General features: G+C 61.9%; 1 protein-coding gene across 1 annotated transcript in view; it reads left to right on the top strand.

Moving 5' to 3' along the window:
* Window positions 1-19,648, top strand: part of ELN (elastin) — a 64,895-nt gene that overhangs the window by 30,779 nt on the left and 14,468 nt on the right. Inside the window, exons 3-19 of the mRNA XM_044456091.1 lie at window positions 2,787-2,840; window positions 4,702-4,734; window positions 5,895-5,918; window positions 6,603-6,713; window positions 7,066-7,221; window positions 7,856-7,924; window positions 8,532-8,579; window positions 8,798-8,869; window positions 10,497-10,526; window positions 10,684-10,758; window positions 11,846-11,890; window positions 12,788-12,844; window positions 13,724-13,768; window positions 14,419-14,514; window positions 14,819-14,890; window positions 18,447-18,572; window positions 19,210-19,260. Of these exons, the coding sequence (XP_044312026.1) occupies window positions 2,787-2,840; window positions 4,702-4,734; window positions 5,895-5,918; window positions 6,603-6,713; window positions 7,066-7,221; window positions 7,856-7,924; window positions 8,532-8,579; window positions 8,798-8,869; window positions 10,497-10,526; window positions 10,684-10,758; window positions 11,846-11,890; window positions 12,788-12,844; window positions 13,724-13,768; window positions 14,419-14,514; window positions 14,819-14,890; window positions 18,447-18,572; window positions 19,210-19,260 (1,164 nt within the window). The remainder of the gene's footprint in view (window positions 1-2,786; window positions 2,841-4,701; window positions 4,735-5,894; window positions 5,919-6,602; window positions 6,714-7,065; window positions 7,222-7,855; window positions 7,925-8,531; window positions 8,580-8,797; window positions 8,870-10,496; window positions 10,527-10,683; window positions 10,759-11,845; window positions 11,891-12,787; window positions 12,845-13,723; window positions 13,769-14,418; window positions 14,515-14,818; window positions 14,891-18,446; window positions 18,573-19,209; window positions 19,261-19,648) is intronic.

Genomic DNA, 19,648 nt, shown 5'->3' with positions numbered 1-19,648 from the left:
CAGCGGGGCGCTGCCGGGCTGCGGGGGCATGGCCAAGCACGGCGACTCCTGGGGCGGCCCACCCTGCTGCCCCTGATGGGCACCAGTGGTTTGGCACGTGGGGACTTTCGAAGAGGATGTGGCCTCCCTGGCAGGGGTGGGCGCTCCCTCCAGAGGGATCCGGTGCCCCTCGTGGCACTCGGCAGGTTTCTTCCCCCCCGGGGAGCCCGGTTTCCCTCACTGCCCCCCAGAAAAGACTCGTGGGCATTGGTTCAAAAATTCCCGCTCAACTGCCACCCGCTGTGTTTGCTGTGGACGCCGCGGTCGCCTAGCGCCACTGCCCCCGGCCACGTTCTAGAACCACGCCGCCCTTTGAGGTGCCGCTGCCTCACAGAGCCACAGTTTCTGGCACGATGGATCGCGCACAGAAGCAAGGGAAGCTCTCTCGTAGGGCCGTTCCTGCCCAGCCTCTCCCAGGCCTTCAGGGCAACGAGGAGTTGCTGGCCTGTTTGCAGGCCAAAGGTGAGGCGAAGGCCCCTGCCCCAGCCCCTCGTGGGCGGCTCCTTCGCCCTCGCCGAGCCCCCCAGGGCCCTGCCCCATGCCTCCCCGTGGCCCTCATCCTCGTGCGCCTGGGGTGAGAGCCCTGTCCCACTCACATCTGGGGGCACACCAGGCGAGCTCACGGGGTCCTGGTTGTGAGGAGAAGGCTGAGAGAGAGAGGGAAATTATGGAATCTGCACTGAATTCCTGGGATGGAGGGAGGGAAGGACAGGCAGACAGTGATGCATTTTCTCTGAATTTTTCAGGGGAACTCCCTGATTTTTAAAAGGCAAACAAAAATGTGTTCGTGTTGGGGAAATACACAGCAAAATGTGTTCAGAAATTCTGTTAGGAAAACTGTTGCAGAACTACTTCTGTACATATAAGAGGAGCACACAAGCACCTCGTCATGCCCGCTTTTCAAAGGAAATCATTCTCAGTGTTTCAGATGAACTCTAAGATCTGAAATAGCCAAACTGAGAAACTGAGATGGACCGTTTCAGTGGAAAGATACTCCGGGATCGCCGCGGTGGCGCGAAGGGATCTGGATCCGTGCCTTGCTTTACCTCATTCCTCGCCTCCCGGACTGTTTGGCCCCCAACCTGTGCGCATAGACTCCCTGGCCAGCATCTTTTCTTCCTCCCGCACTTCTTTCCCCCTTCATTTCACTTAAAATCCTCAACGAGGAGAATCAGATTTTTTCCTTTCTCATTCTGTGGCCCAAATGTTCTAATTTTCTGAGCCCTGTGGTTACGTGGCCTCTCCACACCCTCTCCAACGCCTCCCCTTTGTTTGCCCACTCGCCCCTGGCAAATCGCAGTGCCCCCCCCCCCCGTCAGCCCACAGCCTTTTCCATGCTAAGTGCCGTTTCCATAGAAACATAGAAACAGAGCGAGTCAGAAGAGGTCTCCCAGGCCATCTAGTCTGACCCCTGGCTCCAGCCAGCTCCGCTCACGACATGCCCACCATGTGCATGTCCAGCCTGTCCTTGAACACCCACACCGATGGGGCCTCAGCCACCTCCCTTGGAAGCCCATTCCACCCCCTCGGGGTCCTAACCATCAGGAAATGCTTCCTGGCATCTAAACGGAACCTTGGCTCCCTGAGCTTTGCTCTGTTGGAACGCGTCCTGCCTTCCTCTGCAGGGGAGAACAGGTCTCTACCCACCTCCGTGTGACATCCCCTCACATACCTGCATGTTGCCAACAGATCCCCTCTGAGTCTCCTCTTCTCCAGGCTGAAGAGACCCAGTTCCCTCAGTCTCACCTCGTATGGCATCCCCTGCAAACCGGCCACCAACCTTGTGGCCCTGCACTGCACTGACTCCAACCTGGCTATATCCTTCCTGTAATGAGGGGCCCAAAACTGAGCACAAGACTCCAGTTGTGGGCGCACCAGAGTCGTATGGAGTGGTGGTAATACCTCCCTCGATCTAGAAGCCACACTTCTGGCTATGCAGCCAAGGGTGGCGTTCTCCCTCTTGGCCACCGCATCACCCTGCTGGCTCATGTTCAGCCTGCAGTCAACCAGCACCCCGAGGTCCCTTTCGCAAGTGCTGCTCTCCAGCCACTTGTCCCCTGACCTGTACTTATGACACCTATGCCCCAAGTGCAAGACCTTGCACTTATCCACGTTGAACGCCATCCTGTTGTCTCCTGCCCACTTCCGTAGTTTGTCCAGATCCTTTTGGATCCGGAGTACCTGCTCCTCAGTTGTGGCCACTGCTCCAGTTTTAGCGTCGTCTGCGAATTTGATCAGCAGACTGTTCACCCCTCCTTCCATGTCATTGATGAAAAGATTAAGCAGGATCGGTCCCAGGACAGAGCCCTGGGGGACCCCGCTTGTCACTGGCTGCCATCCCGATGATTCCCCACTAATGGCTACCTTCTGCTTTCGGTCAGTCAGCCATGCCCTAATCCACCGTACGGTGCTTTGGTGTATCCCAAAACTGCTCAGTTTCTCCACCAGGATATCATGGGGCACTTTGTCAAAGGCCTTGCTGAAATCCAGGTAAACCACATCCACTGCATCCCCTCCATCGAAACCTTGTCATAGAATTCCATGAGGTTTAATGACCAGCACTTCTTTCAAAAAGCCCCCGGAAGCTTCTTGTTGGGTTCCCCTCTTGGAAAGAGCACAAGAGGAGCCCGGATGGCTCCCTCGGCCGGGCGAGCCCCCTTGCCCGAGCCCAGGGGGAATGGCTGAGGCGCTGCCCCGAGCCCCAAGAGGAGGCCTTGCTCGACCGCCTGACTTGCCCCTCTCTACAGGAGCGGCTGGCCTCGGAGGGCTGGGGGGACTTGGAGCGGGACTTGGTGGCGGAGGTAAGCCCCCGGGGGCACGGGCACCCGTGGGCGGGCAGCGGCTTGGCTGCGGAAGGAATGCATGCTTTGCGGGACCCCGGGCCTCTCCCGTGTTCCTGGGATTGCTGGGCTGCCCGACTCGGATCCGGCTGGCAGTGGATGCACGGCTGGCACACGAAATCCTTCCCGGGCGGCTGGCCCTGCTCGGCTGGAATCGCCATCCCACAGCACAGCCAAGGCCACCCGGAGGCTGTGTGGTGCAGTGGGTTGAGCAGGCGACCCTAACCAGGCACCCCCTAGGTGTGCTGGACCGTAACACATTTAGAAGGAAGACGTCAAGATGGGGGAGGTCGGAATAGATAGTGGGGATGCCGAGAGCTGCGGTGCAGCGGGTCTGGAGGGTGGCGGGTTGGGGGAGGCCACGGGAGGCGATGGTCATTGCAAATGTGCATTTTGGGGATGATGGGAGTTGCACTCCAACACATCTGAAGAGTGCCAGGTTGGGGGAGACGGGGTAGAGAGCGGGACCAGAGAGGCCAGTTCGGATCCCCAGGCAGCTTGTGTGGGTGGGTGGGCTCAGGAGGGTGGGCCTGATTTCATATCCACCTCACAGGGTTGCTGAGTTTGGGGTTTCTCGGCCACCCTCCGCAGGCAGAAGAGGGAAGCACAAAGTTCGGAAAGCCTGGGCGAAGGGAGACCGGCCCCAGAGCGCCACTCCCAGGCCAAACAGCCCTGCCCGGCTTGGCCCTGGGCAGCCAGGGCTGCCCCTCAGAGGAGGAGCATCCCATGGGGCCCGCGGCACCAGCCTCGGAGGGGGTGTCTTTGACGGAGCCCTTCGTGGCGCACGGCCTGTTTTGGGCATGGGTTCAGCACCATGCGCGGCCCCCTTAAGGGTCTCGCTGAAACAAAGCACCCCTGGCCTGCCCCAGAGGAGGAGCACTGCAGGAGACGGAACGGGGAGCACTGCCGCCTCCGCGAGCACGAAGCCAGCCGGGGGCGAGGGGGTGGGCTGCCTCCCTGAGCCGCGGAGCAGCCCTGCAATCCTGCCCTGCGCTCACGCGTGCCCGGAAAGCGCCTGCCTGCCTGCCTGCCTGCCTGCCTGCCCTGCATGCCCTTTTCCCTGCAACGGCTGCGGCCTCCCAGCAGTGGGGTCACTGTTCATGGAAAAGTGGGACACGCTTTTCACAGACTCCGTGCGCCTTCGGATTGTGGCCACACGCGTGGCTCCATCTGTGCTGTGTTTCCGCGTGCGCTCCACAGCGTGTGGCGAGGAGCTGTCGCTGCAGCTCTGCGTGCTCTCGGTGCGGGCATTGTACCTTGGCTCTTCCCCAAATAGCCATGCCCCCTTCCGTGGTCCCCATTTCCCCTGCCCGCAGTCATCCAGCCCCAGATTTTGCGGGGTTTCTGCTGCATGCTGCAGGGTGGAGACCCCCTCCCGTCACTTCTCAACTGGTGGAAGACTCTGAAGCTAAAATGGGTGGCTAAACTGTGGGTGGCTTTGGTTTTTGGTCACCACCCCCTCAAATGCGGCCCCCAACAGCTTCCCCATGATGGATGTTGCCGTGCCAGAGAAGCCTGCTAGCCCTGCTGCAACGGAGTGGGGCGGGAGAGCAAAAGAGCCGAAGGCGGCTCCCTCCCACCTCTGCCCAGCCCCAGGGGCAAGCGGGGTGCTGGGCGGCAGCTGCCCCCCACGAAGCATCTCCCCCGCTCCCCCCACGTCTGCCGTGCCCTTGTTCTGGGGGGGTCCTCGGGCACATGGCTTCATGGGCGGCAGTTGAGTGAGAACAACGGGCGTGTTCCGGAATGGGACCTGGAAGCCTCCAGTGGCTGCTCCGGGGCAGTTGCTCGGCTGAGCAGTAACACCTTTTTCCTTTTCCCACAGGACTTGTTCTTGGAGCAAAACCCCCCAAGCCAGGTAACCTACCCCCTTGCAGCAAAAGGCAAAGCTTCTCCCAGAGGCGCAGGCCTGTGGGGGAGAGCGCCAGTCGTGTTCATGCATCCCCCCCCCCGCCCGCCCCAGGGCCCATGTGCTGCCTTCTATCTCATACAGAGAAGTCTGCAGTAAAATTGCCTCTGGGTGCAAGATGGCAATGCTTTCTGCCTCCCACCCCCCACCCACAAAGCTTTTGCTTTTGTGTTACACAATAAAAAGTATTTTTTAAAAAATACTTTGAGGGAAATTTATTCCATTCTCATTTGAACATGAACTTACAAAATTTTTCACTTCCAAACACATTTTGAACAGAAATGTGTGTGCCTTTGTATGCGTTACATCTCCAAAATTTGCAATGAAGCTGTCTATTTTAAAATGTGCGCTTTCAAAGAAAATTCATAGAAAATTGCCTAGATTAATGATGAAATTAGGCTTCAAATGTGCATTTTATTAGGAAAGTTGCTTTCAAAGAAGTGTGCATAGAAATGGTTAGAACTGCATACAAAAATGTATACATATAGGGAAATTAGCATACAAATGATATAAACTACTCTATCTATCTATCTGGCTGTATATGTACTCAAAGTACCAGGTAAATCCAATTTACTTTTTTTGTTTTGATAGGGGACATTTTAACATTTGTGATTGTAAGATTGGAAAACTTAGGAATGGAGAGAAACCAAGATGGACAGACGCCCCCACCACGGGCCTGTGTGCACATGATGTGCTGCATTGGAGTTTCATTGCACCTCCCAGATCACAGATCATGCCAATGTGCCCGGGTCCCGTTTGCAAATTCCCAAATTGTTGATCACATTAAAAAAACCAGGTTCTTGACACACATTTCCATATGAGCATTTTTCATGCACTTCTAAGCTTTAGTCAATGAGCAGAAAGCACCGCTTTGGAAAAATATGCGCAGATGCGTGCATTTTTTCCTGCTTGAAAGGAGCAATGAGTCAAATTCAAAAATGGGAGCCGTCCCCAGAAAGGGGCAGCCTTTGGCAGGATGTTGGTGAGCTTGGGGGCCCCTGTCCCCGCCGCCCGCAGCCGCTTTGGTGCCTCCCGCTTCAGCTTCTGGCCCAGGCAGTCGCTCCCCTTCCACACGGCCAGGGGGCTGACCCCGCTCTTCTCTCCCACAGGGGTCGGAGGGACCGGAGCGCTTGGTGAGTGTGCGCAGCGAGATGCTCGAGCCGGGAAGGGGTTTCCCCGCCTGTTTCTGGGGCGGCCCAAACGGGCATCCCGGCGGCTCACGGGCGCTGCCGGGCCCCTTGCAGCCTGTCCAGAGCCTCGTCTCGGACATGTGCGCGCAGGGGGGCTCCTCAGGCGCTGGCTTGTTCGTGGGTGGGGGCACACGGGGAGCGCTGAGGTGGCTCAGCCGGGATGGCGCATGTGACGTGGAGCCCAGCTTTCCCTGCCCTCCACGACGGGCTGCCTGAGCCTGATGTGGAAGGGAAGGTGGGGCAGAGCCGGGCGAGCCTCAGTGGCTCCCAGTGGGGGGCCAAGGCGGGTCCCCGGAAAGCTTGGGGGTGCTGAAGCAGCAGAGGTGGGGCCCGCCGGGGAGAGCCTGAGGCACTTTGGCAGGCCCCGGACATCCCCTGGGCTGGGCCAAGCTCCGCCGTGGCCGGGGGCCGGTGGGGGGCAGGAACGGGCTTTCCCAGCAGGGATGCCACAGAGCCGCTTGGGGCGGGCCAGGGAGAGTGCCTGCGTGAGCGAGGGCTGCCAGGCCGGACCTGGTGTGCCGCCGTGCCGGCCGGCCGCACGGGACTCGCCCTGGGTCAGGGTCTCGCACGGGGCTGCCTCCTGCTGCAGCCTGGCTGAGTGCAGCCTCCTCTGCTTCTCTGCCCAAGGTGGCCTCTATCCAGGAGGAGCCTACCCAGGTGGGGCCTACCCCGGCGGGGCCTATCCAGGGGTTGGAAGCGCCGCCTCTGCGGCCGCATATAAAGCTGCTGCCAAAGCAGGTATGCCCCCCACCCCGTCTCCAGCTGCCCCTTCGCCGTGGCCCCAAAAGCCACCACGGCGGAACTGGCCCCTCTCCCACGTCCAGGGCTGGCTGGGCCAATGTGGCGGCCGAGCCCCCGCCGAGCAGCGAGGCTTCTGCCCCGTCCCTGGCCTGGCCCTCCCGACCTGCCTCGGCAGGGTGGGTGTCACGGCCCACCTGCTGCTCCGCTGCTGGCGCAGGTGCCCGCCCTGTGAGGTCCTGGGTGAGCTGCCTGCCGAGCAGCTGATCCGGACTTTCAGCCCTTGAGGGGGCGGCTTCGTGCTCTGCTGTTTGGGAATCACCCTGGCCTTGCGTGTCCTCTTTTTAACCAGCTGCTGGTGTTGGCGTCCCCGGTGGCGGTGTAGGTGTTGGCGTCCCCGGTGGCGGTGTAGGTGTTGGCATCCCCGGTGGCGGTGTAGGTGTTGGCGTCCCCGGTGGCGGTGTAGGTGTTGGTGTCCCCGGCGGCGGTGTCGGCGTTGTACCTGGAGGTAGGTTCTTGCTGATCTGAACTGCAGCCAGTTGCCTCCCCCGTTTTCCTGCCCCCCCCCCCGCACCGTGGGAGGAGGAGTCCTTGACGGGGCCGGTGAGGCTTCCTCGACCTCCTGGGGCGGGTGGAGCAGTGGGACGCCTTCTCCATGGCTTGGGCTGTGGCTCCCCGAATTCCTTAGCCGGCTAGGCTGGCTGGGGTCGCTGGAAGACGCAGCCCCAAATGCCCAGGGGGACACCAGGCACCCAGCCCTGTCCCCAGGCAGGCATGTGGCGCCCCTTTCAGCTCAGCCCCATTGCAAGGGAGTTCTGGGGGCCATGTCCCCTGGGGGTGGGGCTGAAGGCCCAAGGGGGGGCAGCTTCCCAGAAGAGCCCCCCCCCCCATGGAGCTGGATGCTCTTTGTTACCAGCCAGCAACCCTTTCTGCCTTCGGGAGGAGGGTGGCGGAAGCCCCCAAGCAGTCCCTGGCCGGGGGAAAGGGTCAGGCCTTTGGGACGCCTGGGGGCTAAACTGGGCCACCTGGAGTGCCAGCCTGGGGCTAAACTGGACCACCTGAAGTACCCCTCAGGGGCCAAACACTGGCCAGGCAATGCCATGGGCAAGAGGCCAACCCCCCCATGTTTCTCCCCACTGCAGGCGCAGTTGTGCCACAGACAGGGCTGCAGCCAGGAGCTGGCGCTGGAGCCAAACCAGGCAAAATCCCAGGTAGGCGAGCGGGTCTTCCAAGAAAAATCCTTGGCCCACCCCAGCTGGCCAAGGCGGAATGGCGGGGCGGGGGGGGAGCCGTGCCTCTGGCACCTCCTCTTGCTCTCAGCCTGCCTTGCCGGGCTGCCCCGACAGGTAATCCAGGTGGAACACGAAGGAGTGCTGCCTGGTGTTGGCCTGGGGATGCAGCAGGCAGTGTGGTGTGGTGGTTAGAGCATGGGGCTGGTGCTTGGAAGACACTGACGAGCTGTTCATGGCCTTTGGGCGACTCCCCGGCGGCCGCAGTGCGAGAGAAGGCAGGGCTGTTACACGCCGCCTCGCGGCCCTGGGAAGGACATGTAGCATGCTTGCAGTCCTTAAGTGAGAACAGAGACGATCGCAAGCTCGGGGGACGTTTCCAGGGTGTGGTGTTCGACCAGCAATCAGGCACAGGTGGAACCCCAATTCGCCCAGCGGGATCAGCCGTGCCACCCGGCATCCTTGCGGAGGGCCTGCTTCTTGCCTGGCCTCAGTTGCCCCGCATTAGCTGAGCACCCGCAGGGAGCCCCCCCACCCCGCTGGGGAAGGAGAGGCGCGACCCCGAACGCTTCTGCTCTCTCCTTGGCAGGGGTCGGGATTCCCGGAGTCTTCCCTGGAGGCATCCTCCCCGGCACAGGTGAGTCTCTGCCCTGGTCCGTGCACCCTCCCCGCATCCCACAGTAAGGGTGGGGGCACCTTTTCAACAAAAGTGCAGCAAACTATTTTCCTAGTTCAGCCTGCAAGAGCCTCATAGGAAAGACCAGAGTCTGTCTGTCTGTCTGTCTGTCTGTCTGTCTGTCTGTCTGTCTTCTATCTATCTCATCATCTTTTGTTGCCGAATTCTCTGTATTTCAGGGATACGTTACCCTGGGGTTGGGGTTTTACCAGGTGTGCCAACTGGAACCGGTGTCAAGCCAAAAGCCCCAGGTAAGCTGAGACTTAACTGCAGCTGTCAACGGCTTGCATTAGTCACTTTTAGGGGTTTTAATCAATTAATTGCTTAATTTCTATGCCACCCAATAGCTGAAGCTCTCTGGACAGTTTTGGAGAAATCTGCAGCAGACTTAAATCAGTTTGACTCTGCCCATGAATTTGGCCACAGACTGGCTATTCCCACATTGCATGGATTCCACTGACTTGTGGAATGTTTAAATTATTATGTTCTATAATTTTATACACATTATAGAAAATAAGTAAAATAAAAAAACCAAAATAGGCATTTCTCCATAGGCTAAAATGTGAAAAATACACATTTAAGGGGCATTCATATATTTGGGGGGACAGTTTTGCACATTTTTAGAAATTTGGGTTTGCACAGCTTCAAATATCTGCAAATGTTCACAAACACATTGGCACAAAATCGGTTCTTCACAAGCGACTAGAACAACAGGCACCTCACAGACTGTGAAATGTAGACGACGCAGATTTCATAATGTCATCATGACTTTCCTAAGAAGTAATCCCTGAGGAGCCGGGGCTCAGCCATCTCTGGTCTGGACTGTGCTTTGTTTGTTTGTTTATTTATTTGGGAAACTCGTATGCCGCCCCATTCGCATAAGCCTCGGGGTGGCTTCCATCCAATAAATAACAATACAAAAATATAAAAATTGGATACATCCAGACAATAAATAAAACCAATAAATAGATTAACAATTAATTAAACTAACATTTAAATAAAAAGGTCTTGGCCTGGCGCCGAAAAACAAATGTTGGCGGCGCCAGGCGGACCTCTCTGGGGAGCGCATTCTACAAGAGGGGTGCCACCGCAGAGAAGGCCCTCCTCTTACATCATCATCCTTATAAGCAGAGGTTGGATGGTTTTGACAACAGAGTCCTGCATCATTACCCAGCAGAACCAGCTTCTCCAACCCGGCGCCCTCCAGGCGTTTTAGAGCACAGCTGCCATCTGGATTCCAACTAACATCTCACAGAACTCGGTTCCACCCCTGACTTAAAACCTTGCCACACATCCATCCCAAAGGAAAACACTCCTGCTCCTGAAGCCCCCGAGGTGCGTGAGTGCGCACGCCAAGTTCCAGGTGTCTAGGTTTTGCTCTTGTGGCATTGTGCGCATACGTAGACGTGCACACGTCCTCTCTGGGGCGGCGTGACTTGGTGTGCGGCACCAGCAGCGGTTCGCCCCGACGGCCTTCCCGGCCCCATCCAGCGCCACCGTTCTAGCATTCAGATCCAGTTATGATGGATTGACTGGGTTTTCCTGTTGCTTTTATCCCCTGTTTTCTCAACAAAAGTTCTCAGCTGCTTTATGTCTGATATTCTGCTTCTCCAGTCAGAATAGGAAAGGAGCTAAGGAACAGGAGCTAAGGAACTTATCCCTCCAATAAACTTTAATAACAGGAAGAACCTGCTGCTCACCATGCGCTCTTTTAGGATACTTGCAGTTTTCTGCCCAGCGTGTGCTCCTGCCCGCCCTCCACGGCCCCGGTGTTCTTCTCGGGAAGAGCAGCACCGCTGCCCTGAGCACACTCTTGCCGCTGGCCTTCTGTGGGGACGGAGCTGCTTCTAATTCTCTCCCCCCCCTCTCTTTCTGTAGCAGCAGGAGGTGCCTTTGCAGGGATCCCTGGTAGGTTGGACCTCACGATGGCGAATGTTTGCATGTGCGCTTGGGATGCAGCGGGCAGGAAACTGAGCCATGCATGCTGCCGCAGGCCAGGCATGTCTGGGGGCTGGCTGGGTCGCCGGGAGCCTGCATGTACCCTGATTGTGCTTGATTGTCCCAGGATTTGGAGGCGGCTTCGGTGGACAGCAGCCCGGGCTGCCTCTGGGCTACCCCATAAAAGCACCCAAACTCCCAGGTGAGCCTGAATCCAGAACGCCCCAACCACTGCATGCATTGATTGTCTAAAGGACGCCCTGACTGGAAGGCCGGCTGGGACGTGCCGCCCAAAGAGCTGTGACTGACGAAGCCCCGGAAAGCCTGTGCCGTTAATTTCATTGATTTACCTGGGTCGATAGCAAGTAGATGCAATTTCAGTGCGCCTGCGCCTGCTGATGCGAGTGCAGGCCATCGGGTTGAAACGAAAATTCCCCAGCTGCATTGCTAAACCCTGAGGGACTTTTGTAACGGTGCTTTTGATAATACCTGTGAAATTCCTGTGCTGGTGGCCAGAGAGCAGCACGTGCCCAGTTCCCGGTGCCAGTGACAGAGGGCGAAGCCTGAAATGGGCCGGGACCAGGCGCCTGGTGGGCCGTCCGGGGTGGGGTGGGGTCGTTTGGCAGCATGGCTATTTGTGTGCAAGGCAGGGAGAGAAATCAGATGAGGAAGACACAGCAGCGCATTCCCAACCCTGCTCGGAGGAAGTGCGCCTGCCCTTCCTGGCCTCCCGGGACGAAAAGGCTCTCCCAGAACATCACTCAAGTCCAGAAGAGCCATTAGTGGGGCTCTCGGGCTACCACCCCCAGAATCCCTGGCCATCCAGCTGCTGGGCCACTTAAGGACCTGCAGGGCAAAGCATCTGGAAGGCACCAACCCAGAGGAGGCTGGGTTCACAAGGGTGCGGTGGCCAGAATGACGCACCTGGGCAGCTTGAATGACTTGGCTTGGGCCACAGAAGTAGAAAAGGGGTAGAGCTTCCTGCAGCCGAACCTTCGGGGGGGGGGGGGCGGGGCCTCTTCTAGCTCAGGTGCAGAACCTCTTCCAGCTGGAGGACCGGACTCCATTTCTGAGATGCTCTTGGGGGTGTATTGCATTCCAGCCCCTCAGAACAGGGTCAAAAGCTGTGCCAAGCCCCGAACAGTCTGCGGCAGCCGCGAGCTGGGGCACGGCTGGCCCAGGGTCGGGAAGGCCAGACTGGACCACCTGGCCGCAGGGCCCTTTGGTGAGGTGGGCCCGCGGTGGTGTCCCGTGCTCCTTGCCTGATCAGCCAGGATTTCTCGTTCCAGGTAATTATTATGGGCTGTCCTACGGCGCTGGGAAACTCCCCTATGGTGAGTCCTTTTGGCAAGTCTCTGGTGTGCTAGCCAACGTCCCCCTGGGGCTCTGGCGACAGTCTGCGGGAGAGGCTGCGGGTCAGGGAGGGGGCTGCCCGCCAGGTCAAGGCCAGGCTGGCCAGGAAGGGGAGTGGGTCCCAGGGGAGGGGAGGCCGGCTGGGTGGCCACCCGCCTGGCAGACCGACAGCCACCTGGGAGCCCGTTTCACCTGTGAGGCTCTGTGTGGGAGCAGCTCTCGGGCAGCGGGTGTGAGCTGAGGGCTTCTCCATGCCCTGCTCAGCGCGATCTGCCCGCCTAGGGCTAACGGGAGCGGGCTGATCCTGGGTGCGGGACCGCTGGGTGGACGGCGCCTCTGCTCGGGTACTCGTGGGGGACGCATTGGGCCTCCTCCCCAGGGCTGTGGCGGCGCCAGGCCTGGCTGAGAGAAGCGCCAGGATCTCCAGCTAGCAGGGATGCCGGCCACTCCTGCCACCCTCCCCAGATTTGCCCTTTCCTTGGGGGAGGGGGGGGCTGGAGCAGAGAATTAGCCTTCCCGGCAACCGTGGCTTGTGTCCCCATCGCAATGCCAAGCAGCTTTGCTTGGGTGGATCTGGCATGGGCGAGGGAGAGCCGCTCACTCAGCGGACAGCCGGAGCGGCTCGCAGGAGCCGAGCGGCCTCTTGGGCAGGGCGAGGGGCACCGTCCCCCGCTGCGAGGCGGACTCGGGCTGCAGACCCCGCAGGCCCAAGCCCCGGGGAAGAGTGCCGTCCCCTTTCCCGGTCCGGCCGGGGGCTGTGCTCCCCACCCACGAGGGGCCGTGCCGAAGGAGGCCCTGCCCACCAACGCCCCGGGGCTCTGGGGGGCGGAGACCCGCCTCCTCGCTCAGGCGGCCCTGCCTTCTCTTTGTGGCTGCAGTCAGTGGGCTGAGCGCTGCTTACGGCGGAGGGAAGGCTGGCTACCCGACGGGCACAGGTGAGCAGATGCGGGGGGGCACGGAGCCGGCATGAGGCCCTGGAGGCCCTCGGAAGGGCCCGGGGCCCCTGCCCTGGGCGGCCCAACCTGGCCGGGCACCCCGGCCATCCTGCCATGCTGCGCTGAAGTGGATCCGCAGGGGCACCTTCATCACCAGGCCCACCCCAGCCCCTAACTCAAGGGAAGGGTGCCCCCTTTCAAGCCCTCCGCAGGCTCTCCAGGCACGGGCCGGCCCCTCTCGGGAACAGCACGCAGGGCCAGGGGGCTGGCCTGCCACGCTCCCCCTGAGAGGAACGGTGCAGGCAGGGAGGGCAGTCTGGGCTCCGGACTGAGCCCTGGTGCCTGGGCTGGACAGCCGCAAGCCCACGCCGTGGGCCTTCAGGAGAGAAAAGCCACGGCGCTGCCCAGTGGGTGGGGGAACGGGGGGTGCAGCTATCTGTGGAACTCGGGAGGGCCCCCGGGACCCGGGTGGAGCAGGGCCCCCGTGAGCCGAGTGGCGCTCCTTGGTGTGCGGCTGCCCTGAGCAGAGCTAGAGCTGGGATGAGAGAGAAGTCCAGAAAGAGGTGCTTCTTATTTACTTATTTGGGATATTTCTAACCCGTTCAATCACTCTGTGTCTTCTGGACGGCTTATGAAGACGTTCTTCTTGTGTCGGGGGCACTGTGCGGGGTGGGGGGGACACACAAGAACCTCGTCCTTGCCGAAGTAAAATTGGGGGCTTTTCATGGGGAAACTCCCCACTCCTAGGGTATGTGGGGTGTTCCCAGCATCTTCCTCGGGGAGGTGAGCACGGAGCCCACGCTATGGGGCGGGATGGGCGGGGCGGGCAGGCAGAGGCCCCTTGGGGGACCACAAAGCCGCTGTGTCTTGCCTTCGCAGGTGTGGGGCCACAGGCCGCTGCCGCAAAAGCAGCCGCAAAATATGGTGAGTACATGTGGGAAGGAGCTCTGGGCGCCAGCAGCGGAGGGGAGGGGAGGGGAGGGCCGGTCCAACCGGCCTCCCAGCGAAGGGTCCCTCTTCCCAGCACCGGCCCGACACCCGGACGCGCTTCCCCAGACCTGCTGGCTCAGCAGCTCCTCTGCCCCGGCCCCTCCGAGCCCCTCGGAGTCGGCCGAGCGTGTTCGCACTCTCCCGCGGCACCTCCGGCTCCCTTGGCCCGCGTCCGAAACGCGCGTGGCTTCCCAGGGGCTGCACTAGCCTCAGACGGAACCGGGGCCTGCCGGAGGGTCGAGGCAGCCCCGTGCCGGGGCCGCACTGCTCCGGGGCTCGGGCCAGAGCTTCCGGGGCCGACGCGGCACGCGGGCCCAAGCTCGCCGGTGCTGCCTTGCATCTCCCGGGCGGCCCGGGCGCCTCCGTGCCCTTGATGGGGGCTTCTTCCAGGGGCATGGCAGAGGAGGGCGCCTGGCTGCACAGCACGCCACGGGCAGGAAGGTGCGGTGGGCGGGGCAGCCCTGGGAGAGAAGCACACGTGGCCCGGGGCCGGCTCACCCGCGGGACCCCCCAGGGCCACGCAAAGTGCGGCGCTCCACGCGGAGCCCCGGAGGGGCTGACCGCCACCCCCTCTCTCTGCCCAGGAGCCGGGATTGTGCCAGGGACAGGGGGGATCCCAGGCACCGGCACGCTCGGAGGAGGACTGGTGCCCGGTGCTGGCGGTATTCCCGGAGTGACAGGTAAAAAAGGCCTTTTGTCGCTTGAGCCGCACAAACGCAGGGCGGGGGCGCTGCCTGGGGGGCCGGGAGTGGGGCTGCGGGCCCAGCACGTGTGGAAAGGCGGCAGCGGGGCCCAGGCGCCCCCCCCAGCGGCCAGGCAGGGCGCTGCGAGCAGAGCAGGGGGCCAAGGGCAGGAAGGATCTTGACGGCACGGCCGGCGGGGCGGAAATTCTGCCGGATGCTTTTCGGCGAGAGAGCGGGCCCTGCCCACGAAGGGCGGCTCTGCCGTGCCCCTCACCCGCCCTGCGCCCCTCTCCCCCAACAGGCGGAGGTGGTCCTGCAGCGGCCGCGGCAGCAGCAGCAGCAGCCAAAGCGGCAGCCAAAGCGGCAGCATACGGTGAGTCTGCTCTCCCACAGGCCCTGGAACGGGCGGGGGGGGGGTGGGGGGGCTGTGGGGATCCTCCGTGGGGCGCCTGAGGACTGGGGGGAGAAGGGTGGAGGGGGGCTGAGCCCTTCCTGGCCCTGACGGTTTCTCTCCCTGCCCCCCCCCTCTGGCCACCACAGCAAGTGCAGGCCACTGGGTTTCGCTGAGGGGAGGCGTCTGAAACGGGGGTGGGCTGGGCTGGAGCCTGGGTGCAGAGGTGGGTTCCCATCCCTGGATTTCCCCACTGCCAGGGCAGCACGGTGAGGGATGGACTCCCTGGGGGAGCTGTGGGCTCTGCCCCGTGGGGGCACCCAGAGAGCGTCTGGACAGCCATCTCAGCAAGATGGTGCCGCTTGGGGCCCGGCGGCAGCAGCAGCATCGGGCTGGGCGCAGTGGCCCTCCGGCCCTCCCAGCTCTGCTCTTCTGGGTTCCATGACCCTTCCAGTTCAGTGTTCCCCAGCCTGGCTACCTCCGATGGGTTGGACTACACCACCCAGCACCCTGCAGGCCTGTTGGGCTGAGACTGTCCTCGCCTCGGCTCCTCACACATGCAGTTGCATTCGACTGCAACTCCCAGCAACACCTGCCGAGCTCGCGGGAGCTGTAGTCCACGCATCTGGAGGCTGCCAGAGCAAGCAGAACAGGCTCAGCCGCATCCCAGGCCAGCTCCAGATGTGCCGGTGCCCCTTGCGCGGCCGGCTCCTGGCCGAGGCCTGCACATCCGGAGGACGCGCGCGGAGAGGGCTCGGCGCTGGAAGCGGGGTGCAGCGATTGGGACGGGGAGTGCCGAGGGCCCCCTTGCAGGCGGAGAATACACTCGACCTTCTCGGGAGCGGCGGGGAGCCCCGCCATGCACACGGGCCCTCACTGGCAGCGGGCGCACTCTGGCTGGCCAGGTGACCTGCCCTCCAAGCGCCACTGAGATGGGGGTCCTGGCCCCACCCAGGATCCCTGGGCAGACCAAATTGTCTGTGCGATTGAAAGCAGACCAGCTGCAGGAAGCCAAGCGATGGAGGGATCTGCGAAAGCCACAGAAGCGCCAGGTTTCGATGGGGAATGTGTCTGCAAGGGGCGCGGGGGGGGGGGGGCGAGCCGCAGTTTTCCCATTCTGGAAGTGCTTGGCAAGCCTCTGCCCAGCATCCCGTCCACAAGTGGGGCACTGCAGCCGACTCGTCCCCCGCCGTGGGGGTCGCGCTTGGCCTCTGGGGCGGTGCGCTGCAGCCGGTGCCCTCCAGAGGCATCGTCAGTGGCCCAGCAGAGCCTCCGCAGCGCAGGCCCCCCCGGGGCCCCCACTGCACCTCTGGCAGGGTCCATGCGTGCTGCGGCTCCATCCCGGCTGCACAGGCCGCACACCCTCCCCGTGGGGACAGAGGAGGGGCTTTGCCTGGCTGGAGGGCCGCCGCTTAGCTCAGAGGGAGGGGGATGCCTGAGGTGCCCCCTGCTGACCGGGGGGGGGGGCAAGGCCACGTCCCGCTGAGCCCGGGGGCTGCGACGGTGCGGCTGCTGGTGGCAGCCAGTACCCCATTTGGCCTGGCCCCGGGACCCGAGTCTGGCCTGCACTGTGGCGGCAGGTGGCAGGGCGGCAGAGGCTTCCGCCCCAAGCCGAGCCCCGATGCTGATGGCTCTGCCCCTCTTTCTCGCTGATTTTGGGGCCCTCCCGCAACCAGTCGCTGGAGCTGGCCTTCTGCCTTTTTCACTGTTCAAGTCCGTTGTGCTTCTCCGCAACCATCGTTGCTGTTTTACGCCAGAGCAAGCGCAGAAAACTCCTGGAGTTGCGGCGCTGCACCAAATGCGCCTCTTGTCCCGGGTTTGCTTAGCTGACGGTTTCCTCCGTCTTCCCCCACATGGTGCCCTTGCATGCGTCAGATGCCTCTGCATCCCAGGCAGGCAGGTCGGCGTGACTCAGTTTCAGGCCAAGGGCACTCTGCATCCTGAAAACGTTTTGAAAATATTAAAGACGCTTGCAGTGTCTGTACAGAATCAGACCCGAGTTAGGGATCAAGAATGTGGCTCTGGCATTGCTGTGAAGAAGGCAGAAACGGGGCTGGCCGGCCCCGGCCCCAGCAATGGCTGCCTTTCCCTGCCAGTCCCTGGGCAGCTCTCCTCTGCTCTCTGGGCTGGGGGGCCATGGGGGCTGGAAAGTCTGCTGCCCCATGGCCCAAGCCTGTGCCCGGTGGAGACTGCCCTCTAGTGGACCCTGCTGGCCAGGCCTGTGGCCAGCCTAAACTTTTGGGGGAGGCCAAAAAATGCGGAGGAGGGGAGGTAGTCGGTTCCCTTTTCAGGCCTTTTAAACCCCACATTGAAATATTTTATTAATCAATGCTTAAATCAAAATTGTATTAAAGAAAAAAAATTATTTTGAGAAAGATCGGCTGGGGAGGGAAAGGCTACATGTGAGCGCACACCTGCTTCCCGGTTCCAAATGTTTTGGACTTCAGTCCCCATCAGCCCTTACCAGTATGGTTTCTGGATGTGGTTGTCCAAGAAACCTAGAGATACTGGGTGGGGGGTTTTCTAGCAACAAGAGTGGAAACGGACCTCAAACCGGCTTCCGTCCTTCTCCTCCTGCTGCTCCCTGGCTTTTCCCCACAACAACAGCCCTGTGAGGGAGGCCGGGCTGAGAGAGTGCCAAGTGGGCCCCCTGGCTGAGCAGGGCCCAGTCCCAGCCCCACATGCTTTCCCATGGCGCCACGCTGGCTCTGGCCTTAGATGCGCGGCGCAGCAGGCACACCCCTCGCTCAGCCGCCATCGCCGGAACAGCGAAAGGCGGGAGTTGCTCTTGAGGCGCCCTTTCACAGAGCCCCTGCACAGCCGAAAGGGAATTTCGCAGGCTGAGATACTGGCTCCTCCCCATCTCGTGCCCCCCCCCCCGAGTGCAGCCCCCTGCCCTCCTGACGTCATCCGGGCCACAGGGCGGCTCGGGGTCCAAGCCACGGCCTCGGAAACACAGCCGGGCCAGCCGGAGCGGGGTCTGGCCCCAGAGGGCCCGCCCTCGCGGCCGGGGGCAGCAACCACGCCGCCTGAGCCCCCAAGCCCGAAGTCCGTCTTTGGAGCTGGTGCTGGGGGGCATTCCAGGGTGTGGGTGAGGCACGGCTGCCCCCCGGGGACCCTGGCCGTGCCTGAGCCTGGCATTTCCCCTGGCAAGGCAAGGGGGGCATGAGGGGGGCAACCGCGGCTGCTGCACCCCCCCCCGTCTCCGCCGGGCGCCCTTGCCCCCCAACCCTTCTCGGCACCCTGGAGCGCATCTCCGTCACCAGGCTCCCTGCGGTGCAATATTGGCAGAGGCACTTTGGCTGCATGCATGGAAACAGACCGGAAAGGCACCCGCAGCGTCCCTACGGTGCTTGCTTGCTTACGTACGTGTTGGAGGAACCAGGAACCGCCGCCGATCGTGCGTGAGGGCAAGCGGTGTGGAGGTGCCTCGTCTGCGCAGGGCCCCTTCCTCCTCCTCGGGACTGAGGAGGCGCGCCCGACTCGCACGGCCATCCGCACCGCCGTCCGGGTGACTGCTCCTCCTCTCCCTGCACAGGCGCCGGAGCTGTTCCCGGGACGGGCATCGGCGGTGCCGGGGTCCCAGGTGTGGCCCCCGGGGTCAGCGGCCTGCCTGGCATCGCTCCCGGGATTGGAGCAGGCCTTGGAGGACCCGGAGCCGGAGGTAGGCGGGCGGGCGGGTCGCCACCGCATTTGCCCCTCGAGGCCCGGGCCTCACGGCCGTGTGGCCCCCCGGGAGTCCCTGCGAGAGCCCCTTCGGGGGGCAGGGCGTGCCGAGCTGTGTCGGGAGGGCTGTCTCCCCAGTCCTCCAAGCCTCACGCCTGGGGTGCAGACCACACTCTGAGAAGGAGGGGCCATGCGCTCGGTTCCCGCCCGGTGAGGACAGCGTTGGCCGTGAGGGTGGGAGGGACTCGCAGCCCACTCCCGGTGCCCTCCGGCTGCGTTGGATCGCGGCCGGGTGGGGCTCCCCCACCCCTCGCAGGCACAGGCAGCGCGACGGGAGCCGCACGCTCGGCATCTTTGCCCCCGTTGCCCTCTGCCCTGCCCACCGCTAGGACCTGCCCCACGAGCTGCTCCGGCTGGAAGTGCAGCCCTCCCTTCCGTGGAAAGGGTCCCTCCCCACGGCAGTCTCTGGCCCACCCCACTCCCACCTGACCGGGCACGCAGGCCTGCGGAAGCGGTCGCCGCTCTTCCCCGCCGGAGCAGCAGCAGTGTCCTTGCATGCTACCTGCTTGGCATCCGTCTCCAAAGCTTGCCCTGTGTGATCACCTACCCATTTCTTGTCTGCTTTTCTGTGCCAGCGGTGAGTCCGGCGGCGGCGGCGGCTGCAGCTGCAAAAGCAGCAAAATATGGTAAGGCTTCCTGAGTTGCTCAGCAGGGGGAAGGGGGGGGGGGGAGTCACATCGTGTGGTTCCACCCAGCTTCGCTGCTCTGTTCAGTGTCTGGACAAGCTCAGTGTCAGTTCCAAGTTCCTAGTCCTTAAGATGGGCAAGTTATACCCAGGCAACGCATAGGCTCAGAAGAGCTCGAATCAGCCTACTTTTTCCAGTGTTTGGGAGCATGTGCCATGTCCTCCCACTTACCACTCCTCCCCAGTGGCAAAACCAGAATAATGCATTCTGAATAATAATAATAATAAAGAAAAATAATAAGGCATCGCCAGAATAATAAAGCCGTCACCCTTCTCATGGTGGCTGGAGGAGCCAGTAGCAGCCAGTGTGGCCTCATTCAGGGAGGCCA

This window comes from Varanus komodoensis, unplaced genomic scaffold (genome assembly GCF_004798865.1).
Source record: "Varanus komodoensis strain SLA01 unplaced genomic scaffold, ASM479886v1 scaffold81, whole genome shotgun sequence".
Classification (NCBI taxonomy): domain Eukaryota; kingdom Metazoa; phylum Chordata; class Lepidosauria; order Squamata; family Varanidae; genus Varanus; species Varanus komodoensis.
The sequence above is the reverse complement of the archived record's forward strand: the minus strand, read 5'-3'. Positions and strand labels throughout refer to the sequence as shown.